The sequence below is a fragment of the Orycteropus afer genome, unplaced genomic scaffold (genome assembly GCF_000298275.1).
Source record: "Orycteropus afer afer isolate SDZICR_OR568_19922 unplaced genomic scaffold, OryAfe1.0 scaffold00198, whole genome shotgun sequence".
Lineage (NCBI taxonomy): Eukaryota > Metazoa > Chordata > Mammalia > Tubulidentata > Orycteropodidae > Orycteropus > Orycteropus afer.
In genome coordinates, this window is record NW_006921785.1 from 4,515,913 (window position 1) to 4,537,563 (window position 21,651).

A 21,651-nucleotide genomic window follows, 5' to 3' on the forward strand; every position below is an offset into this window, starting at 1 on the left:
GATAAGTACTGATTTGGGTGAAGAGAAGGGCAATGTACCAAATGTGAGTGATCAACATGGTGGCACTGAGGAAGAGGAAGACATAGAGAGGTATATGGGAGGTACAGACAACAAAGATGAACTTTTTTGCACATACAGTACTGTGTTGTCAGTGAAGGCAAACATGGGTATACAGGCAGATAGACGGGTGGACAGGCTGAACTATTAGGTATGTCCATGATGCGGGCAATGTACCCAAAACCATGTATAGGGTTGCCAGACAATGGTCCTAGAAGTGTATTTGTATGATATTAATTCCCAGGTGTATAGTAGAGCTGACAGGGGACAGGGTTATGGTTACTTCTTGGTCACAGCCAGCTATCCACAGGGACTGTAGTTGAACCTGTGCACGCAAGACCATAGCCACAGGGGGCATCAAGCTCAACTGGCATAACATACTACACAAAACATTGTTCAACCTCCTACTTTGGCGAGTAGTGACTGGGAACTTAAAAGCTTGCAAGCAGCCATCAAGAAGCAATGATGGGTCTCTCCTAGTCCATAGCAAAGAAGAATAAAGAAAACAAAAGATTCATGGAAACAATTAGTCCTAGCTACTGATACACCATGTGATCCACAGTCTATATAACTATAAGACCAGAAGAACTAGATGGTGCCCAGCTACCACTGTTAACCACTTGGAGGGGGAAGTATGCAGGAGATCCTGGAAAGGAGGGAGAACAATGTAGAACATAACTCAAAATCATTTGAGGGGATGGGGAAGAATGGGACACCAGGTTTGCTAGTCTGACAGAACCTGGTGGAACCACTGAGACTATGGCTCATAGCTGCCCTTAAGGTCTGGAACTGAACCCACACCTGTGGCTTCCAGCCAAACAAAAGGCAGACATGAGCTGAACATTTACCTGGAGTATACACTCCTTGGAGAGAACAATCATGGGAGAAAGAAGGGCTGTTTATGCACAGGGAGAAAGCTCAGGGGACAAGAGTGCATGCAGGGATGGACACAGGGAAGAGGTAACTATTGGGAGGAAGTGGGAGGGGAGCTGTTGCATTGTGGTAAATTGCAGTCAATGTTATGAGACAAAGTATACGTGAACTGCTGTATGGAAAGTGAATTTGCTCTGTAAATATTCACCCAAATCACACATACACACACACACACAAAAGAGTATCAACACTAGGGAAATGCAAATCAAAAGCACAGTGAGATATTTCACATCCACTAGAACGTCTGTAATAAAAAAAGACTGACCACAAGAAGTGTCACTCAAGATGTGGAGAATTTGGAACCTCCACACAATGCTGGTGGGAATGTAAAATGGTGCAGCCACTTTGGAAAACAGACTGACAGTTTCTCAAAAGGTAAAAGAGAGTTTCCTTATCAGTTAGCAATTCTATTCCTAGGTATATACCCCAAATACATGAAAATGCATGTCAACACAAAAACCTGTACATGAACATTCACAGCAGCACTATTCATATTAGCCAAAATGTGGAAACAACCCAAATGTCCATCAACTGACTAATGGATAAACAAAATGTGATAGTCCACATAATGGAGTATTACTCAGCCATATAAAAGAACGAATTAGTGAAGATGCTATAACATGGATGAACCTTGAAAACACTGTGTTAGAGAAAGAAGCCAATCACTGAAGGTTACATGTTTTCTGGTTTCTTTTATATGAAATGCCCAGAAGAGGCAAATCTATAGAGACCAAAAGTGGATTGACAGAGGGTATGAATGAGAGTGTCTGCTTAATGGGTATGAGGTTTCTTTTAGGGGGCATGAAAATGTACTGAAACCATATAAGGATGATATGTGTACACCTCTGTGAATATCTAAAAACTACTGAATGTGTATTTTAAAAGGGTGAACTGTACAGTATGTGAGTATCTTAACTGAGCTGATATATAAAATAAATGTGTTGGATCAAAGTTTAAAAACTTTAAAACTCACTTGATGAAAAAATGTCTTGTCAACTATATTTTCAATCTGCTCTGCTTTCTTGTTTCTGCCTGGCTGCATTCTTACTTCACCACTGTTTGTTTTGTTCTCTAGGAGTTGCCGGTGTTGATGTTGAAAGAGCACAGGATCAGTTCCAGGAGGAGGATGGCAGTACAGCAGCTTACCCTACAAAGACATGAATGATAAAAATGTGTATGTGCTACCTGTATGACCAGGAAGAAGAAAACGTGCTCAGAGGAGGTGTCTCCAGCCAGGTACCCTGTGGTGCAGCTTCCTGAAAAAGGGCCGTTTTGTCTTCTATGACTAAAATAGCCCCTCAAACGCTGAGCCTTCAGAGCAGGTACAGGCCCCTTTCCCTCCTTTCCTATTTATTCAGCCTAGCATTCGTGGAGGAGGTCTGATGGTGCAGTACTTAAGCACTGAGCTGTGAGCCAAAAGGTCAGACGTTTGAACCCATCAGCTACTCTGCAGGACAAAGTAAGGGCAGTCTGCAAGATTTATAGCTTTGGAAACCCTATGGAGCAGTTCTACTCTGTCCTATTGCATCACTGTGAGTCAGATCAACTCAATGGCAGTGGTTTTGTTAATCTTCGGTCAGGCACTGAACTTAAAATTTTATATACATGTATTGTTCTTATTTATCTCCATAATAATGAGGTAGGTACTGTTATTAACCCCATTTTACTTATGAGGAAAACCTCAACTTGGTGATACTATCTTTTGTAAAAAGGGAATAATAATGTCATAGACTTGTTATTTTAATGATAATAGATATAGAACTACCTCTTTATCACTCCTATCATGATACATTGTAAGTTTCATAATTTATATGATGCTGCCTCCCTTGGATCAATACCACCTCAGTTATAACACCATCTCAACAGGAAAATACCTCCTCTGTAACTTAGCAAGTTACCTATATCTAAAAACACACAATATAAAAAAAGAAGACCTGCTTACTCAAGAGCAGGGTTCCCTTACATTGACATAATCCTTCAGGATGTATCGTGCAGATCGAGGTTGGTCTGGCTGCCCATGGGCTGTCATAAATCCTCGCATATCTGTGAAAATAAATTTTGCAAATTCTAAGTTAGATGACAGAATATCACATGACAGAGTATCACAACAAAACAATTCAAATTATGGAAATTGGTCTTTTTACTATGCATCCTTACTTTCTTTTTCAAATGTACTTATTGCAGATAATACATTGATTAGCATAAAAAATTTGCTAATCCAAGTGAACAATAACCCAGTATTACATTCAATTGATAGACACATTCAATTTCTCTTTACTTCAATTACTTCTTCCATCCCTTGACTTTAAAAATTTATTCTTAAGAGACCACTGATAGAATGAATGGTGTCATCAATATTACTAAAAAGTTCAAAATATTAGAGTAAGTTTCTAACACTGTGCCCCCCCCCCCCCAGTTTCCCAAATATAAAACAAAGACCCTTTGAATACTAACTCAATTAGAAGAAAATAGCAGAGAACAGTCGTTAAGACCATGGGCTGTGGCAGAGAGCTGGGTTGAAAATGCAGCTCTTGCACATACCAGCTGCATGCTGGCTCTTTTCATGTACAAAAATAAGTTTAGGCAAATTAAGAATGTAACAGTTAAAAAAATACAGGAAAAGTTTTATCTTTTTAAAAAAAAAAAAAAAAAAAAACCAAAAACAACCCTATTAGAATTGTCAACTTCTGTAGGGCTAAAGAAACCCTACATAAACATAAATGGGAAAAACTTTTGCAACTCATGTAACAAAAGGACTCTTACATTAATTATCACACAGAAAGACAAATCACTCATAGAAAAAGGTGGTGATTCCTAGAAAAAATAAAAATGGCCACGGAAAGATGCTCAACTTCCCCAGCAATTAAAGTCCCAAAAACCAGTTGCCACTGAGTCCACTTGAACCCATGGCGACCCCATGTGTGTTCCGAGTGGAACTGTGCTCCACAGGGTTTCTGATGGCCGATTTTTTTGAAGTACATCAATAGGCCTTTCCACTGAATAATCAAAGTACAAATCAAAATGAAAGTAATCTGGTAATGTCTGTTCTAATTAAGACATGTGCAACCTATGGTATAATAAATCTATTTCTAAGAATCTATTCTACTGAATTTCTTTTGAACTTAATTGTCAGAGACTTTATTCATGGACCTGTAGACGGTGATCTGTATGTTCATCCTGTTTTCACAAACCTTACCCTGATTTTATCGGAGAGCATTATATGAAAAACCTTAAAGACTCACTGCTTTATCTAGGCCTCCTCTAGGGAAAGACATGTGGCTCCTCAGGGATCTCATTTCTACCTTGAAGGTTAAAAAAAGAACAGACCTGGGGAAAGGGAAAGGAATACAGAGCATGTCCTTTTCTAACCCTAACAAGCACTTAATATACTGAAGTAAACTACTACTCAGATGGCAGTCAGTTCTTTCATTTACTGCTGAATCCTGAAACCTACCAAGTTAGCTACTTGGAAGACACTATATCAACCCTAAAAGATGACATGAGAAATGCTAGAGAAAATTTCTGAATTTGTGTCTTTGCAGAGTATTACTTTTCATGAACTATTTTGTTATATGCTGATCATGCTTTAAAATAAATCATAACTCACATCCATAAGCCGTCAGCAGCTCTTCTGAGGTTGGAGGTCGGTGAGGGTCTTCATCCTCTCTAGGCTTTATGATAGTAATTCCGTAAGTAGTTTCTAAAACATGTCTTGGAATATTCTGGCAAACGTAAGGTTGTCAAGAAATCGATTCCCTTGAATTGACTGCCTCCTCCCCATGGTGTCTGACACAATATTTCAACATTTCAAAATACAGCTCCTCTATGACACTTTTTTTTCTCAGGTAGCATAGTACCTAAGGCACTTGACTGCTAACCAGAAGGCTAGCAGTTCAAACCCACCAGCCACTCCTCGGAAGGAAGATGGGGCAATCTACTTCCGTAGTGATACTGCCTCGGACACCCAAGAAGGGGTCGCTGTGAGTCGGGTATGATTCGATGGGACGTTAACAACAACAAAGGAAAAGTAAATATTTAAGTTAAAAAGACTTAGTTTCTTTTTCTTTTAAACTAAGTCTTATGGATCAATAATTACTTCCAAATGAATCCTTTTAAATAATAATCATGAAAATAATCTCTGAAATAGAGCTTGGAGATGACTTTTTTTAACCTTGAAAAGTAAGATTCTATGTAAACTATAAAGTTGTGAGATGACCCTAATTCAGAGACAGTCTTTATTTCTAACTCCTACAATTATCTGAGAGATTATCATTTCCTTTGACTCATCAGTATATATCTGTACTTTTTTTAAAAGGCACTGATAGCATTCTACCTTGTATCATAGTTATCTCTCTATGCACAAACCTGTGTCCCCCACAGACCGAATGCTCCACAGAGGTAGGATCTGTGGCTGATTTATGCCTGTGTCCTTCCCTAATACTTAACCCAGAATGTGGCTTGCAGTAAATTTTCAATACACATTTGCTTATTTAGCTACAAAGAAACTTAAAAATACAAAAAACAAAACAAACAAACAAACAAAAACCCAAAACCACAAAAAACATGACACCTGTGTTCCTCAGAGTAACAATATATTTGGCATATCAAAATTACACTAAAAATTTAAACTTAAAACCTTATACCAGTTCCTACCCTCATCCAGAGCAAACATGGTTTCTGTGGTGTATCCTTCAGTCTACTTTTCATACTTCTATATAAACATGTATCTATGAATATTGTTTTATAAGATAAAAATGTTTTATAAAAATAGTGCTATGTATGTTTTTACACACAACAGAATACTATGCAACACTAAAGAATAACGTAGAATCTGCAAAACACCACATAACATGGATGAACTTGGAGGACATTATGCTGAATGAAATAACTTAATCACAGAAGGACAAATATAGTATTACTTCATTATTGTAAAAAACCAAGGAAAGGTTTATATATGGAAGGAAACTTTCTTTGTTGGTTACCAGGGGTGCAAGGGGAGGGGAGGGAACACTGCACTCAAAAAGCATCAACCCATGACACTTTAGTTTTGTGTATTTCACTGTACATAAATTATATTTCAATAAAATGCACTTGAAAAAAAAAAAAAAAGTGCTATGTATGTTTTGAGATCTACCCGTGTTGCTCTGTGTAAGTTTACGGCAGTCTAAGAACTAATATATATATATGCTCACTTCATAATATCTCACTTTACATATATATTGTTTATTCCGGATAAAGTCAGTCTTACTATTTCTTATACAAAGAGAAAACAGAAATTGAGGGGAAAAAAAGCTGTGGCCTTAAACGCAGTCATTAAGGCTCTTGTCAAGAACTATGAGGATCTGGAATTTTACCCCACTTACAAAGCTATCCACTTAGCTGGCCACAAGATCTTAACAGATCTATCTCTGAGTACCTATTTCACACCAGGTACTATCCTAAGATGCTGCTGAGAAGTAGCAGAGTTCCTTATCTACCATAAGAGCTCAGGCAATTAATTTCTCTGTGCCTCAGCTTCCTCAAGTGTAAGAATAAATTTGGGAATAATACAGGAATAATAGCACTATCTGCCTCAAGGGTCGTTTTGAGAATTAGTAATAAAGCCATCCCTTGATATCTGCAAGGGACTGGTTCCAGGACAACCGGCAGATACAAAAATCCACAGATGCTAAGGTCCTTTATACAAAATGGTGTAATATTTGCATATAATATATACATATCCTCTCATATACTTTAAATCATCTCGTTATTATTGTTATGTGCCGTCGAGTCAGCCCCAACTCACAGCGACCCCTCCTTGGGTTTCCGAGGTGGTATCACTATAGTAGCTTGCCCAACCTTCCTTTCCAGGAGTGGCTGGTGGGTTTGAATCGCCAGCCTTCTGGTTAGCAGTCAAGTGCCTTAGGCACTAAGCTACCAGAGCTCCTACTTATAATACCTAATCCAATATAAATGCTATGTAAACAGCACTTTATCTCTGTCTTAGCCTTAGAGGAATTGCTCTGATCACTTAATTGTCTTTTAGGAGCCATTTTTTTCACAAGGTGTGCACACAAGTAGGGAATGAATGAGACGCCAGGTACACAAAGCTCAAACAAGTGTTGGAGAAAGAATGAGGATCTGTGAAATGTCGGGAGCTACAGCATTATTGATCCATATGCCTACACGCCACTTCATTTGTGTTGACTCAGCACAGTGCACAGCATGTGGCAAATTCAAATTTTGTTTTTTGGAATGTTTTTTTCCCTGTGAATATTTTCAATGCATGGTTGGTTCAGTCTGTGGATGTAGAACCCACGGATATAGAAGATTGGCTTTACTTGTTAAAGGTGGCTGGCATATAGCTTTAACATTTCCTGAGGCAAATGTTAACTACAATTATTAAATCCTCACAATTAACTATGATGAGGTAGATATTATTATCCCTATTTTATTAGAAAAGAGTCTCTGCAAGGTTAAGCAAGTTTTCCAAGGTTACTCAGTCTGTCAACAGCACTGTCACAATATCACTTTCCATACAGCAGTTCACATATACTTTGTCTCATGTCATTGACCACAGTTTACCACAATGCAACAGCTCCCCTCCCACTTCCTTCCCATAGTTACCTCTTCCCAGTGTCCATCCCTCCATGCACTCCTGCCCCGAGCTGTCTCCCTGTGCATAAGCAGCCCTTCTTTCTTCCATGATTGTTCTGTCCAAGGTGTGTATTTACATGAGGTAAATGTTTAACTCATATGCCTGTATTTCGTTTGGCTGGAAACCACAGGTGTGGGTTCAATTCCAGACCTGAAGGGCAGCTAGGGGCCATAGTTTCAGTGGTTCTACCAGGCTCTATCGGACCAGCAAACTTGGTCCCCACCCCCCCTTTTTTTTCCTCCAAATGATTTTGAGTTTTGTTCCACAATGTTCTCCCTCTCTATCCAGGATCTCCTACATAGATCCCCTTCCAAGTGGATGACAGTGGTTAGCTTCTCCATTCTTAAGATATCAGACCTGAATCCATCAAATGCTGGTGCAAGGCAATATCCAAATCAAACCTGAAGCCCTAACATACACATAACAACCAGATTCTTTCTGAAGCAGAAAGGATATTAATAATATAGGTGGGACATGATCTCTCATCTGGTCTATTGGTAGGATTCCACTGCAAGTCATCTCTGCCTTGGTAGAGACAAAGGATGGCATCACCAGGCCTGGGCAGTCACACAGGCAGAGGCCAGGTTCCACATACAGAGTCTGGAAGACAAGGAAGAGATCTGTGTGGGCATACAGCATATGAAAGACAGAAGAGCAGCATGTGAGTGATGAAGAACTGCATAAAATACCCCAGAGGAACTAGCTTAGAAGGAAATACGAGAGCCCATGTTGCAAAAATACCTGAAAATGCTTGGTGTGACCAGGTGTGGCAGACACAGACACTTTCTTATTGCCCATGATGGTGTTGACTGTCGAACTCTTACCAACATTTGGGTACCCCACCTAGAAGAGACTCAGAAGTTACTGAAAAGTCAAAGGTACATCTATCAAAGATCCAAAGATACTAAGTAAATGGCAACAACAGTGGCAAAGGTGTCTGGTCAATTTGGAAGGAGATGCTCTGTGTTTAAGACAGAAATTTTAAATAATTGTAACATTAAGTAGCTTTAATTTTTGATAATTTACTAGCAAATTTCTGTCTTGGTGGCTTAAAATTAATATGGCAAAATGACTTGATTTAATAAGCTCTTTAATTACTCTTGGGTTCAGGATAAGATAATGCCCATTCTTCCCTCCTCCCAAGGTTATCAATAAATCTGAAATTTCAAGTTGCATCAGATCAAGCAGGCTTACATAAAGGAACAAAAGAAGTTATCAAATAAAATGATATGCAAGCTTATTTAATGCTATTTCCTCAAATCATATACTATGCTTGATTCTTGTTCTATGCTTTTTTCTCAGATTTTTCTTCGTATCTCCAAGTCTAATTCCCTCTCTTACATGATTTAAAGAACCCCCCAGCAATGCCAACTGGAAGATTATGAATACTTACTCCTTTGAATGTAAAATCTCTGCCTCTATTACAAAACACAGCATGTACTTCCACCATTCAAGTCCTAACCCTCACCACTCCTCAGACTCCAGTCACACTTAATCATATGCCATTACACAACAAACCATGAGCTTTTGTTATGTTTAAATGGTTGTATTTTCTTTCTCTGGAATGCCCTTCCTTTCTGTCACTTGTTAAAACTTCACATTACACTTTAAGGTCCAACCTCCTCCAAAGAGATTTCAGGTAGCTGTCAACTAATTTTAATAATCTCATAATGTTTCGTGTATCTTGAATGTATGTTACTTGTAAGCATGCCTCTTACCCATTAAGTATACCCTTTTAACTAAGGAAGGACCTCTTGTGGCACAGTAGTTAAAGCACGTGGCTATTAACCAAAAGGCTGGCAGTTTAAACCCACCAGCTGCTCTGCAGGGAAAGATGAGCCTGGAAAACCTATGGGGCAGTTCTACTCTGTCCTTTAGGGTCGCTATGAGTTGAAATCGGCTAAATGGCAATAGATTTTTGAAGTGGGTAACTTGAGAGCTGGAAGACTTTAAACCTGCAAGGATCTCCTATTTTATTCTCTCAGAAGATCTTTATAGTAAACACTTTTCCTAACATCTTACTTTTCTTTAGCTAAAGATGAAGCTATCAGGAGCCATGCTGTATTCCCCTGGGGTTTGGGGCACTTTTACAGCCACCTTTAGAATAAGGGTTGTGTAGTTAGGAATGTGATTACCCTCCCCCTACTTTGATACTTAGTGTTCATGCAGTTAAAGAGCTCTGGTAGCGTAGTGCCTAAGGCACTTGACTGCTAGAGGGTTGGCAGTTCAAACCCACCAGCCACTCCTTGGAAGGAAGGTGGGGCGATCTACTTCCATAGTGATACTGCCTCGGAAACCCAAGGAAAGATCGCTATGAGTTGGGTCTAACTTGATGGCAAATAACACCACCACCACCACATTTTGCCTGGACCCAAGATGTTGGGATTCACCCATATATGGACTTAGAAAATAAGTTGGCTCTTACAAAGGATCATAGGATACCAAAAGCCTACAGAAGAAAATAGTAGGCCAGTAAGTAAGTTGTGCTTAGACTACAGAGTTGATGATGAGCCTACATGGGGCAGAAAAGTGGAAGTCTATAAAAGAAGGTAAGAACATTGGATTGGAAGTCTGACAATAACATCAAAAGCTTCCTCATACTAGTTTTTATTGGCAATTTGCAGGATGAGAAGAATTGAATTGGAAGACGACTGGTAAAGATATTTAATATGAACAGGAGGGTTACCAGTATAACCCTTGAAAAAGTTCATTCTTGCTTGGGCTCTGAATGTCACACTGCCAACTTCCACAATGCCACTGGGCAACAAGAGGGCAATAATATTCTCCATGATGCTAGAAACCCAACTGGTCTCAGTGCAACTGCCAAAAAACAGGGAACGAAGATCACATAATGGCAATCATTTCATGACATAATTTATCTTACCAGTCCAACAGTAAGTTGTCCATCTTTCACCTTCTTTCCAGTGTGTAGCTGCTTAAAGATCTCCAGTAATTCCTGTTTCGATACCAGATGGCTAAAATTGTGTGTTAGTCTTTTCTGTGGGGCTTTCCTGCCCTGAGTGTCAGAACCTATAGTACAGCTTCCCCTCCCATCCTGGCCATGGGACTCTTCAAGGTTGCTGTCTTCTTCTGAGCATGTCTGCCAATCTTCCTCCTCCTCCTCCTCTTCCTCTTCCTGGCAGTCCTCATACTCACTGCTGTTTTCATCACTGGAGGCACCTTTACGAAGTGAGGGAGAATCTCTGCCCGGGAGGTGTTCAGACTCATCGTATGAAATTTCAGCCTCATCAAAATTGAAGTTTTCAAACTCAGTCATACTAGTTTCTCCAGCATCTCCATTGACTTGCTCCTAATGAGATAACAGAAACCACAAAAGTTCAGATGTATGTACTTTTCTTCTAGGGATAAAATTCAGTGAGTCGATTATATAGGATGAACAGAGGACCAAAAAAGTTATGAAGGAGAGTGTAAAAGGTGAATATAGAAGAGATGATGTAAAGCCTTTCAGTACAAGGATACACAACCAACTATAAATAGCAGTGACCGTTGGAATGGGCACACATTTCTCTATTATTTCAGCATCATACTGCTTCTGTAATTTAAAATAAATCTTTAAAGTAAACAAGAGAAAAATTCTAAGGTTAAGGTGAATTCTTCGGCAATCCATTATCTTAGGATAAACTGAAGAATGAAACAAAGCCTTTCTCATCAACAATAAAATGTTAACATTCTCCTCTCTGCACAAAGCAGGAAAGGCATGATTTGTCATTTAACCTTAAATTACATTTATATTTTGCGAGTTCAAAGGAAACTGCTAATGTATGGCAATTGCCTTTAATAAATGAAGCATCATTGGAATACAGCTTCTTGTGTGAAATGTAGGAGCGACACAACTCCACACATAGAAATTATTTAGTAATTAAAGATTTCTAAGGAAATCTTTAAAACAAGGCTTTGAAATGGGTTGAAGTCCTAGAATGGGAGACTTAGAAGAGACGCAGTGAGCTCTTTCAGGAGCCTGATGTGGGAGACTGGATTATTGCAAGGACTGTGAATGACACACATTCCAAGAGGGATGATTAGCAGCCATCTTTGAGCCAGATACCGTTGTTTCCTACTGTGAGCATCAAGAGATTTGGTTGCTATGTAATGTGCACGGTGCCTTTGTTTTTCTAAGAGGGAGAATAAGTTTCTTGCAGGGCGCTGACCTGTAATGTTTCCCATTCTGGTTACTGTTCTAGTACACCCACATTTTACAAATTCAAGTCTCTTCTGCTTTCATGTTGTTGGCCAAAACTGAACTTGGAAGAATTGGTTTGAAGCCCTGCTTTATAACAATCAACTTAGGAAAGAGAAAGGTTAAAATTATTTACCATTCATGTATATGCTAATTCTTCGGAATCTCTACTAATAGCAAAGTGAACTGGCTGGGATTTGGAAATGATACAAATCTTCCATTATTTCCAAATAATTCAGGGTTAGAATGAGTGATAAGAGGACACAATGAATTCAATCAAATGTGTACCCTAAAGTTTAGGAAAATAAAGATAAAATGTCAGGATAAATAGGTATGATTTCATGATGATGCCTGGCAACTCAATAAAGAAACATGGCTTTCAAGAGAACCATAAAATTTGAAAAAAATTTTATGACACATGAGCAATGAATTTAAAAAAATATATAAATGAATAAATCAGTGTCCCCTATAAGCTCTACTAAATCATATTTAAAATGTACAAGAAACATAAAAAACAAGAATGTGAACAGAACATGTGCATCTATTAGAAAAACTAGTCTTAGAAGCAGGTTCAAAATAATGCTAACGACAAGAAAAGGACTTTGCAGTAGGGATGTGAAAAATAAAAAGGGAAAAGTCAATTCTTTGGGGAACACAATGCAATTTAACAGATGGTCAAGAGAAAGCAGAGGTACTCTTGAAAAAAAAGAAAGCATTTTACATTTTTAAAATTAGAAGAGGTTGAACAACTGCAGAGGAAGTATCAAAGCCTCAGGTGAGAAAACAAGCAAATATTAAAATATTTTAAAAATAAGTTCAAATTTGATATCCAAACTACAGATATTACAACTTTAGCTGATTTTTTTTCTTAGAAATCATGGAGAACAGCAGAGGTTCTAGAAGATGTGAGAGGAGCAAATGGTGACTAACTTTGAAAAAGGTAAAAAGACTGCCTTCCCTAAACCATACATTGTTAACCCAGAGACAGATCATGTCTATGATGAATAGTAAAGCAGAAAATGTATAGTCTGCAGAAGAGAGAACTAAAGGGACATAGGAAGAGTCATTAAACATGAAAAGGCTGTTTATATACAAGGGCATTACTGCTTCAGAGAAAAGAACTCAGACCATACCATGAGGGAGGCAAACTTAACTTCACTGAATGGAAGAACTTCCTAAATTTAAAGATAAATAGAATGAGTCACTTGGTTTCCAAAACCCTATCACTTAAAGCTGTCACAGAGAGACTATATGATCATTAATTAGGGGGTAGAGGAAGGAATTTGTTCAGAGGCAGAGGTTAGAGCTCACTAAACCATGGAGGGGAAGGTGTTACACAGCACGCAGCTTAGCACACAGACAACAGATGTTTGGCAAATAGAGATAAAAAGAAAGGAGGAGGACAGGAAAAAAGATATTGCTTCTTAATGTCGCTTTCAGCTCTGGAAATTAGTTTAACGTATTTAAATTAGAAAATAAAAATAAACTCCAAACCGTTTTTATAAACTTTGGTTAAATATATAGAAAATAATTTGGTATAGCTTAAATTTAGAGTTACTTCTCTCTTTTCAAAAAAAATAAGGCCAAGAGATTCTGATCAAGTCTTGACAAGGTGTACTCTTTTGTTCTGACTTCTCTTAAACGCAATTTACAAAGTCATTATGAAATTTCCTAAACCACTTCCTGTCTAAAATTTAAATTAAAAATGATACAGCTAATATCAGTGTCTAGAATAACAATAGGGATGTAGACTTAACAATCATAGAGAAAGTAACCTTATGACTCACTTTTCTGTAAATTGTCCTATCACAACACTTAAAAACCAAAAACAAAAAGCTAATCCCCAAAATCTACAATGAGAAAAAACCAAAACACAAAGTATAGTAATCAGAAACCAAATCCTCCTCCCTAAAACGCAGAATGTCCCCAGGTTACCTTTGAGTTGCCATTCAGTTGAATGGCTTCAGCCAAAGCTGACCAGAAAATAACCTTCACATCTTCTTTTTCAAAGTGTGAGGCCCAGGCACTCCGCTGCTCTGCAGTCAACAAGTCAGCCTTATTTATCAAAATAACATTCTCTTTATTGACATCTAGTTCTTTCACGTAACGTTCCTAAGCAAGACAAAGATATTCAGAAGGGTCTCTTCAAACAATCAAAAATTAGGCTAATTTTATTAAAGCTCTCTAGCTAATGACTGTAGTTTACACTGCTTCCAGTTTTAAATCATTTCCTAAGCTCTGGTGGCCTAGTGCCTAAGCTTTGACTGCTAACCAGAAGGCTGGCGGTTCAAACCCACCAGACACTCCTCAGAAGGAAGACTGGGCAATCTACTTCTGTAGTGATACTGCCTCGGAAGCCCAAGGAGAGGTCACTATGAGTCAGATATGACTTGACAGCAGTGAGTTTTAATTCAAAGACTTGTAATCCTGGTATGTTCTATTAGTCCTTTTATTAAGCTTTGAAAGGGCACTGGGGCACATATAATAATAATACTTTTAACTTAAAAAATTGGAAAGTGTATCAGTAATGTTTTCCTGCCCTATGGAAGTATAACAGGGCCATTGTTCTTTAAATAATGTACTCTCTTTAAAGCAGAATTGTTTCTTTCAAAGCAAACAACTGCATAACCAAGAGATCTGATAGCCAGCAGTGACTATTTTTCAGTCAAGTGAGAACAGCCTAATAATAGTCTCATCTTTAAATGTAAAAAGTTATCTCTGAGGCATAAAAGGAACACAAGACTCAGTAATTGAAATCAATTTCCAATTATAGCTCTTCATTAAGAAGCAGAAGTATAAAAGCTGACTTCATCACAGTTTCACCCTTAAAATTTTAGTTATTCACCAGTGGATTTAAGAACAATCTGTATTATTATTACTGTGACCTTTAAACAGAAATACGATACCTCACATGAATGCTAATGTTTCATTAATTCCAGTGTTACATTATTTCATGTGATCCTCACACCTTAGCTATTGCTCCCTGTGATGTTTTAAAAACTTAGTTGATTTGTAAAACCCTATGAGTACTAACCAAGGATCTCTGGTGGCATAGAGCCTAAGACATCTGACTGCTAACCAGTCACCAGCCACTCCTTGGAAGAAAGACTGGGCAATCTACTTCCATAGAGATACCACCTTAGAAACCCAACAAGGCGTCACTATGAGTTGACTGACTCGATGGCAGTGAGTTTTTTTTTTTTTTTCCTTTATGAGTACTAACCAGGATGTAAGAAGAGAAACTAATAGAATGGATAAAAAGTGGACTAGGAATATGCTATAATGAGTAAAATGGTACTTTGATTGGTATCTCTTGAAAAATGGGAACACTGGCAAATGTCTATTAACAAAGTGGCTTCTAAATCAGAAGTTAGAAAGTCCATGTTTTCTAAGTGTTTGAGCCTTCCTACAAATACAATTGTTTGAGGAGAAAAAACATCTGTCTAAACAGTGGCATTATGCAAGCTCCTGACCTTTGGAGGAGACCAGGGCCTAATTAAACAAAGCTAAAGGACAGGACAGAATGCTGACTAGAGTTACTTCTGTGAGTGATGCTGTCCTCTCACTTCTGCTCAAAGGACTTAAGTGTGAATCTTGTCAAACTTTACTTACCAAATCCTCACATCTAAACAGGAGTGGATTTCGAGCATCTACTATCTGGACCACAATATCACTGAAAAACAAACATAAGACAGTACAAAAACAAAACAAAAAAAACAACCTTAGGACCACTCACTGGACATTCTGTTGTCAGTGAAAGCACTGAGCACTGACCATATACTAATGGCAATGGAGGCAAACACTTTCCATACTGTGGTAGTTATGTTTGTCAACTTGGCTGGGCCTGGTTGAGTGGCTGGGCAGCTGGTGGCAGTTATTCCCCATGATGAGACTGGCAATCAACTCCATTGTAGGATCTACCACAAGCAGCTAAGTAGCTGCCTTTGGGATGTGGTCTCAAGCTTATGGCACGCTTGGACCCTGCACGTAGCTGTGTCGTTATTCAGCAGCGTGCCATGCTCTGCTGACCTTGGGACTTAAAATGGACCTAAATTAATGGTCTGCTATGTGGTTTGGTAACATTGGGACTGTGCCTTTTTACTTGTTAACCTTGGGCTTCTCAGCCTTAGCAGCCAGCAGCTGTCTGAGTGAAGAAACACCTCTAGTTTCAGTGGGCCAGGAGCTGGAGGCAGAGCTGAAGCCCAAGGCTGAGGAGCTTTTTCACCCAGCCCTTAGAGCCTGGCACTTTGAACTTCAACTTCTAGCCTCCTGAACTTTAAGAGAATAAACTCCTGTTTGTTAAGGCCATCCCATTTGTGGTATATTTCCTGTCAGAGCAACACCAGGTAACCAAAACACGTTTTTTTTAACATTTTTAGGTACAATTATCCCCAGCTTATGTTTGAGGAAACTGAGACTAAGAGTAGCTAAGTAACTTGCTGGCCAGCTAATAAGTGCTAGATCTGGAACGTGAGTCTAGGCAATGTGGACCAGAGGCCATGTTCTTCATCTTAACATTCTGCTGCTCTAGTATGGCCTGGAGGAGCTCAGAGGAAGTTTCATTGCTGGACTTTCTACTAAATTCTCCTGGTGAGGTAAGAGTATTCCAAACACTTCAATCCAAGGTGAGGTCTACTGAATTTAGTTCCTGATTTATATACTCTGTGTTAAGGCCTCAAAAGAACAGTTAATAATAAACTGGTTGTTGACAGCTGCCACTATGGAAGCCAGTATCTTACTTAAACCCAAGGCTGACAAAGGAGAAAACAGACACCTAGCAAACAATCATCCATGGTTTCAAGAATGTGTTTAAATGGCAAAAACATGTAGCAGCAAAATATCAACTTAAGTTGCCATACGAAAATACAATGAGTCCAACTTCTTCCACCACATCTAAGAAAATGTAGCAACAAAACTTTCTGCAGCTTATGGCAAGGAAAATAAAGATTTCACTTCTCTGGGAGGATACTTTGTTCAGCCTCTCTGGCTAGGGAAGATGTCATGAAGGTGAGTTATAACTGATACTAGAAGAAAATTAGATTTCCAAAAGTACTACCACTTAACAGCAGAGTATTCCAAAAACCCATACTTGGTTAACCAGCTTTCTCTGAGGTACCTTTGTAACTATACTGAACACCAAGGAAATGCATTAAATTAAATTAAATTAAATTTAGGGCAGGGCTTTTGACAATTAGTTAAAAAGGGAATTTTATTTTCAGAATAGTTAAATTTTCAGTATAATCGTGTAATTGAAAGGAACTCAGACTTGCTAATTTTTTTTAAAAGTGTTCTAATTAAGTTGGCAAGCTCTGGTGGCGTAGTACATAAAGCATTTGACTGCTAACCAGAAGGTTGGTGGTTCAAACCCACCAACCACTCCACAGAAGGAAGGTTGGGCAATCGACTTCCTTAAAGATTTACTGCCTCAGAAACCCAAAGAGGATTGCTATAAGTAGGAATTGACTTGATGGCAATGATTTTGGTTTTGTTTTGTTTAATTAAGTGGGCCCCAATATTTCATTCTTTAAGGTGGTACCTGTCACTTTCAAACTGTGAAGATTCAATGTTGTTGTTGTTATGTGCCGTCGAGTCGGCCCCGACTCATAGCGACCCCTCCTTGGGTTTCCGAGGCAGTATCACTACAGAAGTAGGATTGCCCAACCTTCCTTCCGAGGAGTGGATTCAATAGTAAATGCAAAAATAGAGAAAGCCTAATAAATCAGCACAAGGTCTACACATTATGTCTGCCTAGCAAACATTTAAAAAGAATTAACTTAGAAACACCAGTAAGAAGACATTTCTAAATACCTTGCTTCATGTGCTGAATTAGGATGCAGCACAAAGAGCCAACTATATACCAGGAAGGATTTGTGCAACACAATGGAAGTGGCTTATCTTCCTGGAATACAGTGTTCTGCTCTCAGTGCTTTAGCAGTTTCCTGCATTTCAATCACATGTTATGTATCAAATCTTTTCTAGTAACTACTATTGAAATTGAAGAAGCAGATGGCTTAGTTAGCCTGATACCAAACAGGAGACATCTGCTACAGAGAAAACACCAATAAATACTTCTGTTAAAAGATGTGGCAATAGTCACGTCATTAATAATATTTCTGTGTAACTCAGAATCACTTCTACGCCATATAAACAACATTCCTTGAGTTAGAAACAGTCTATCATAAAATGAGGAAATATCACATAACACATAACACAAATAACAGAGCAATACTACAATCCAATAGAAGCTAGAACTTTCAAGAAGTCTACGCTCACTCTGATGAAACCAATGTCTATTCAGGGGCATAAAAAGCATGCAAAGGGCCTTTCTGTTAAACATGGATGACTAAACACACATGGTTACCTCTGCTCCTTTTCAAAACCTACTAACAGGAAAATAAAGGCTGAAACCCATCAGGACAAAGATAAATGGACAAGAACAGCATATAAGAAATGCAAACTCACATCTGAAAGATTGAAATCAGATGGAGGAATTAGCAGAACCAAGAAAGCTGAATACCAAGTGCTTGCAGAGGGGGATATCAAGAGAAGCAAGCCAGCTCATGCCTCAGAATGAGCCAGAAGGCAATTCAGGATTAAAAGCACCAGATAGCTATGAAGGCAAAGGACTCAAGTCAGGGATGTTTTAGAGAGAGTGTGAGTAGGCAGCTCTTGGACTCTCAGGTCCCCTCCCGTTCTATTCAGCCAGGTGTAGTTATAATCCACTCCACAGCCTCCCTCCCTCCCTCATCCTAATGGCAGAAGGCTAGGATTTATTATGGAGAACTGCATCAGACACAATACAAGGTATACAACAGGTACCAAACTGAAGAAAGGAGGAGTGAAGGTAAGGCCACCTACTGAGTGTGAGGATGCCTAGCCCTCACTGCATTATACTACTTCCTTTAGCCCTGGCTCCTGGCAGGAGAGTCTTTCTTTTTTTTTTTTTTTTTTTATAAGGAACTGACTGGCCCTAGGCAAAAGACTTACATAGACTAATATCTCTGGGTTTTCCAATAAAATAAAACTGATCACTGCCAGTCACCTTACAGTGAAGCCTACCAGTTGGCAAGGCCCACCTAAAAAGGTTGACATGGCAATCAGCTTTGTAATGCACAGTTCTTGAAATATGGAGACAACAAATAACACTAGACATTTGAGGAAAACCAAAAGGGAAGAACACGCTTGGCGTTTTCCAAGCTGAAAGAACTGAAGAAAAAATTTAAGCCTCGAGTTGCAATATTGAAAGATTCTAAGGGCAAAACACTGATTGATGCAGGGAACATCAAAAGAAGATGGAAGGAATACACTGTCACTGTACCAAAAAGAACTGGTCGATCTTCATCCATTTCAGGAGGTGGCATATGATCTAGAACCAATGGTACTGAAAGAAGAAGTAGAAGCTGCAATGAAAGAATTGGTAAAGAACAAGGCTCCGGTAATTGACAGAATACCCACTGAGATATTTCAACAAATGGATGCCGCACTGGAGGCACTCACTCGGTTTTGCCAAGAGATTTGGAAGACAGCTACCTGGCCAACTGACTGGAAGAGATCCATATTTGTAACCATTCCAAAGAAAGGTGATCCCACAGAATGTGGAAATCATTAAATAATATCATTAATATCACATGCAAGTAAGATCTTACTGAAAATAACTGAAAAACGGTTGCAGCAGTATATTGACAGAGAACTTCCAGAGGTGAAAGCTGGATTCAGAAGAGGATGTGGAACAAGGGATATCATAGCTGTTGTCAGATGGATCTTGGCTAAAGGCAAAGAATACCAGAAAGATGTTTACTTGTGCTTTATTGACTATGCAAAGGCATTTGATTGTGTGGATCATGACAAATTATGGATAACATTGAGAAGAATGGGAATTCCCAAACACTTGATTGTACTCATGAGGAACCCGTACCTTGACTAGGAGGCTGTCGTTCGAACAGAACAAGGGGACACTACATGGTTTAAAATCAGGAAGGGAGTGCATTACAGTTGTATCCTTTCCCCATACTTATTAAATCTATATGTTGAGCAAATAATCTGAGAAGCTGGACTATATGAAGAAAAACGTGGCATCAGGATTGGAGGAAGACTCATTAACAGCCTGAGATATGCTGATGATACAACTTTGCTTGCTGAAAGTGAGGATGACTTGAGGTACTTACTGATGAAGATTAAGGAACACAGTCTGCAGTATGGATTACATCTCAATATAAAGAAGACAAAAATCCTCACAATTGGACCAATAAGCACCATCACGATAAATGGAGAAAAGACTGAGGTTGTCAAAGAATTCACGTTGTTGGTTCTACAATCGAGGCCAATGGAAGCAGCAGTCAGGACATAAGACGACGTGTAGCACTGGGCAGGTTGGCTGCGAAGGAACTCTTTCAAGTGCTGAGGAGCAAGTATGTCTCTTTGAGGACTAAGGTGCACCCGACACAAGCCATGATATTTCTAATTGCCTCCTATGCATGTGAGAGCTGGAAGATAGAAGGATGTAATGCTTGGTAGGGTGGAGGGTCAATGAAGAAGGGGAAGACCTTTGACAAGATGGATTGGCACGGTGGCTGCGACGATGGGCTCAAGTATAGCAAGGATAGTGGAGCTGGCGCAGGATTGGGTGATGTTTCGTTCTGCTGTGCACGGGGTCACTATGAGTCGGAAACGACTTGACGGCACTTAACAACAACAACAACATTCGAGGAAGCCCTCTTACACCAAAGTCAGAAACCAAAATAAATAAAAAATAGGAGAGGAAAGAGAAAAGAACAGGGAGTATAAGTAAATCTAAAACAAAAATAAAAACTAGGATTAAGTATACAAATGATGGTGTTCCCTCAAGGTTGAGATCACAATATTTCAGAGCTCATTACCATATGTCTTTGGAAATAAGAAAACAGACATTCTCCACTGAAATATACCCTCAACTGCTGAAGGGAGATTAGCCAACTCTGCTCCATAGCTCAACACAAGAACCAAACTGGCTCCTCCTAAGCCCCATTCAGGAGTAACTGAGAATAAAGGGGTGTGCACGGAGGCTGATAACCAGCTATAAACATCTATGTTTTTTAGGCTTAGAAAGTTGTCTTGCTATTATGGCCTCCCCACATTTCAGTCCAATAGTTCTTTCTCTGCCCCTGAGGAAGCAGTTTTGGTGGGCAGGGAGACCATGTACGTGACTTTCTAAAAAATTGAGATTTAATTTACATACCATACAATTCACCTTTCAAAAGTGTACAACTCAGTGGTTTTTAATACTTTCACAAAATTGTGCAACCATCACAACTATCTAATTCCAGAACATTTTCCTCACCCTAAAAAGGAATGTAAGTGACTTTTATAAGTTTAATCAAAGTTCAGTTTTCTTAGTAACAATACTAAGTGTGGTAATATTCTTTTCAAAAATCCCAATTAAAGCATCCTGCTTGCTAATGTTCTTACTGGGTACATATGATGGAGTTCAGTAAAGCAGACAGAAGGTTCTCAATCAAAAAATATCATTTCTAGCATAAGGTTCACTTATGGTGTTCCTGAAAATAACTCAGAACACCTTTGTTTTTTATTTATTTTTATTGTGATTTGGGTGAAGATTTACAGAGCAAATTCACTTTCCATACAGCAGTTCACATATACTTTGTCTCACGACACCGACCAGTTTGCCACAATGCAATAGCTCCCCTCCCACTTCCTCTGCATAGTTACCTCTTCCCAGTGTCCATCCCTCCATGTACTCCTGCCCCCTGAGCTGTCTCCCTGTGCATAAGCAGCCCTTCTTTCTCCCATGATTGTCCTCTCCAAGGAGTGTATCTACCTGAGGTAAATG

General features: G+C 39.0%; 1 protein-coding gene across 1 annotated transcript in view; it reads right to left on the reverse strand.

Annotated features, from left to right (window-relative positions):
* Positions 1-21,651, reverse strand: part of LSG1 (large 60S subunit nuclear export GTPase 1) — a 45,348-nt gene that overhangs the window by 4,951 nt on the left and 18,746 nt on the right. Inside the window, exons 6-13 of the mRNA XM_007948026.1 lie at positions 15,438-15,498; positions 13,761-13,937; positions 10,512-10,937; positions 8,369-8,470; positions 8,084-8,227; positions 4,598-4,721; positions 2,954-3,033; positions 1,964-2,137 (exon numbers count right to left, since the gene is read on the reverse strand). Coding sequence (XP_007946217.1) covers positions 1,964-2,137; positions 2,954-3,033; positions 4,598-4,721; positions 8,084-8,227; positions 8,369-8,470; positions 10,512-10,937; positions 13,761-13,937; positions 15,438-15,498 — 1,288 coding nt within the window. The remainder of the gene's footprint in view (positions 1-1,963; positions 2,138-2,953; positions 3,034-4,597; positions 4,722-8,083; positions 8,228-8,368; positions 8,471-10,511; positions 10,938-13,760; positions 13,938-15,437; positions 15,499-21,651) is intronic.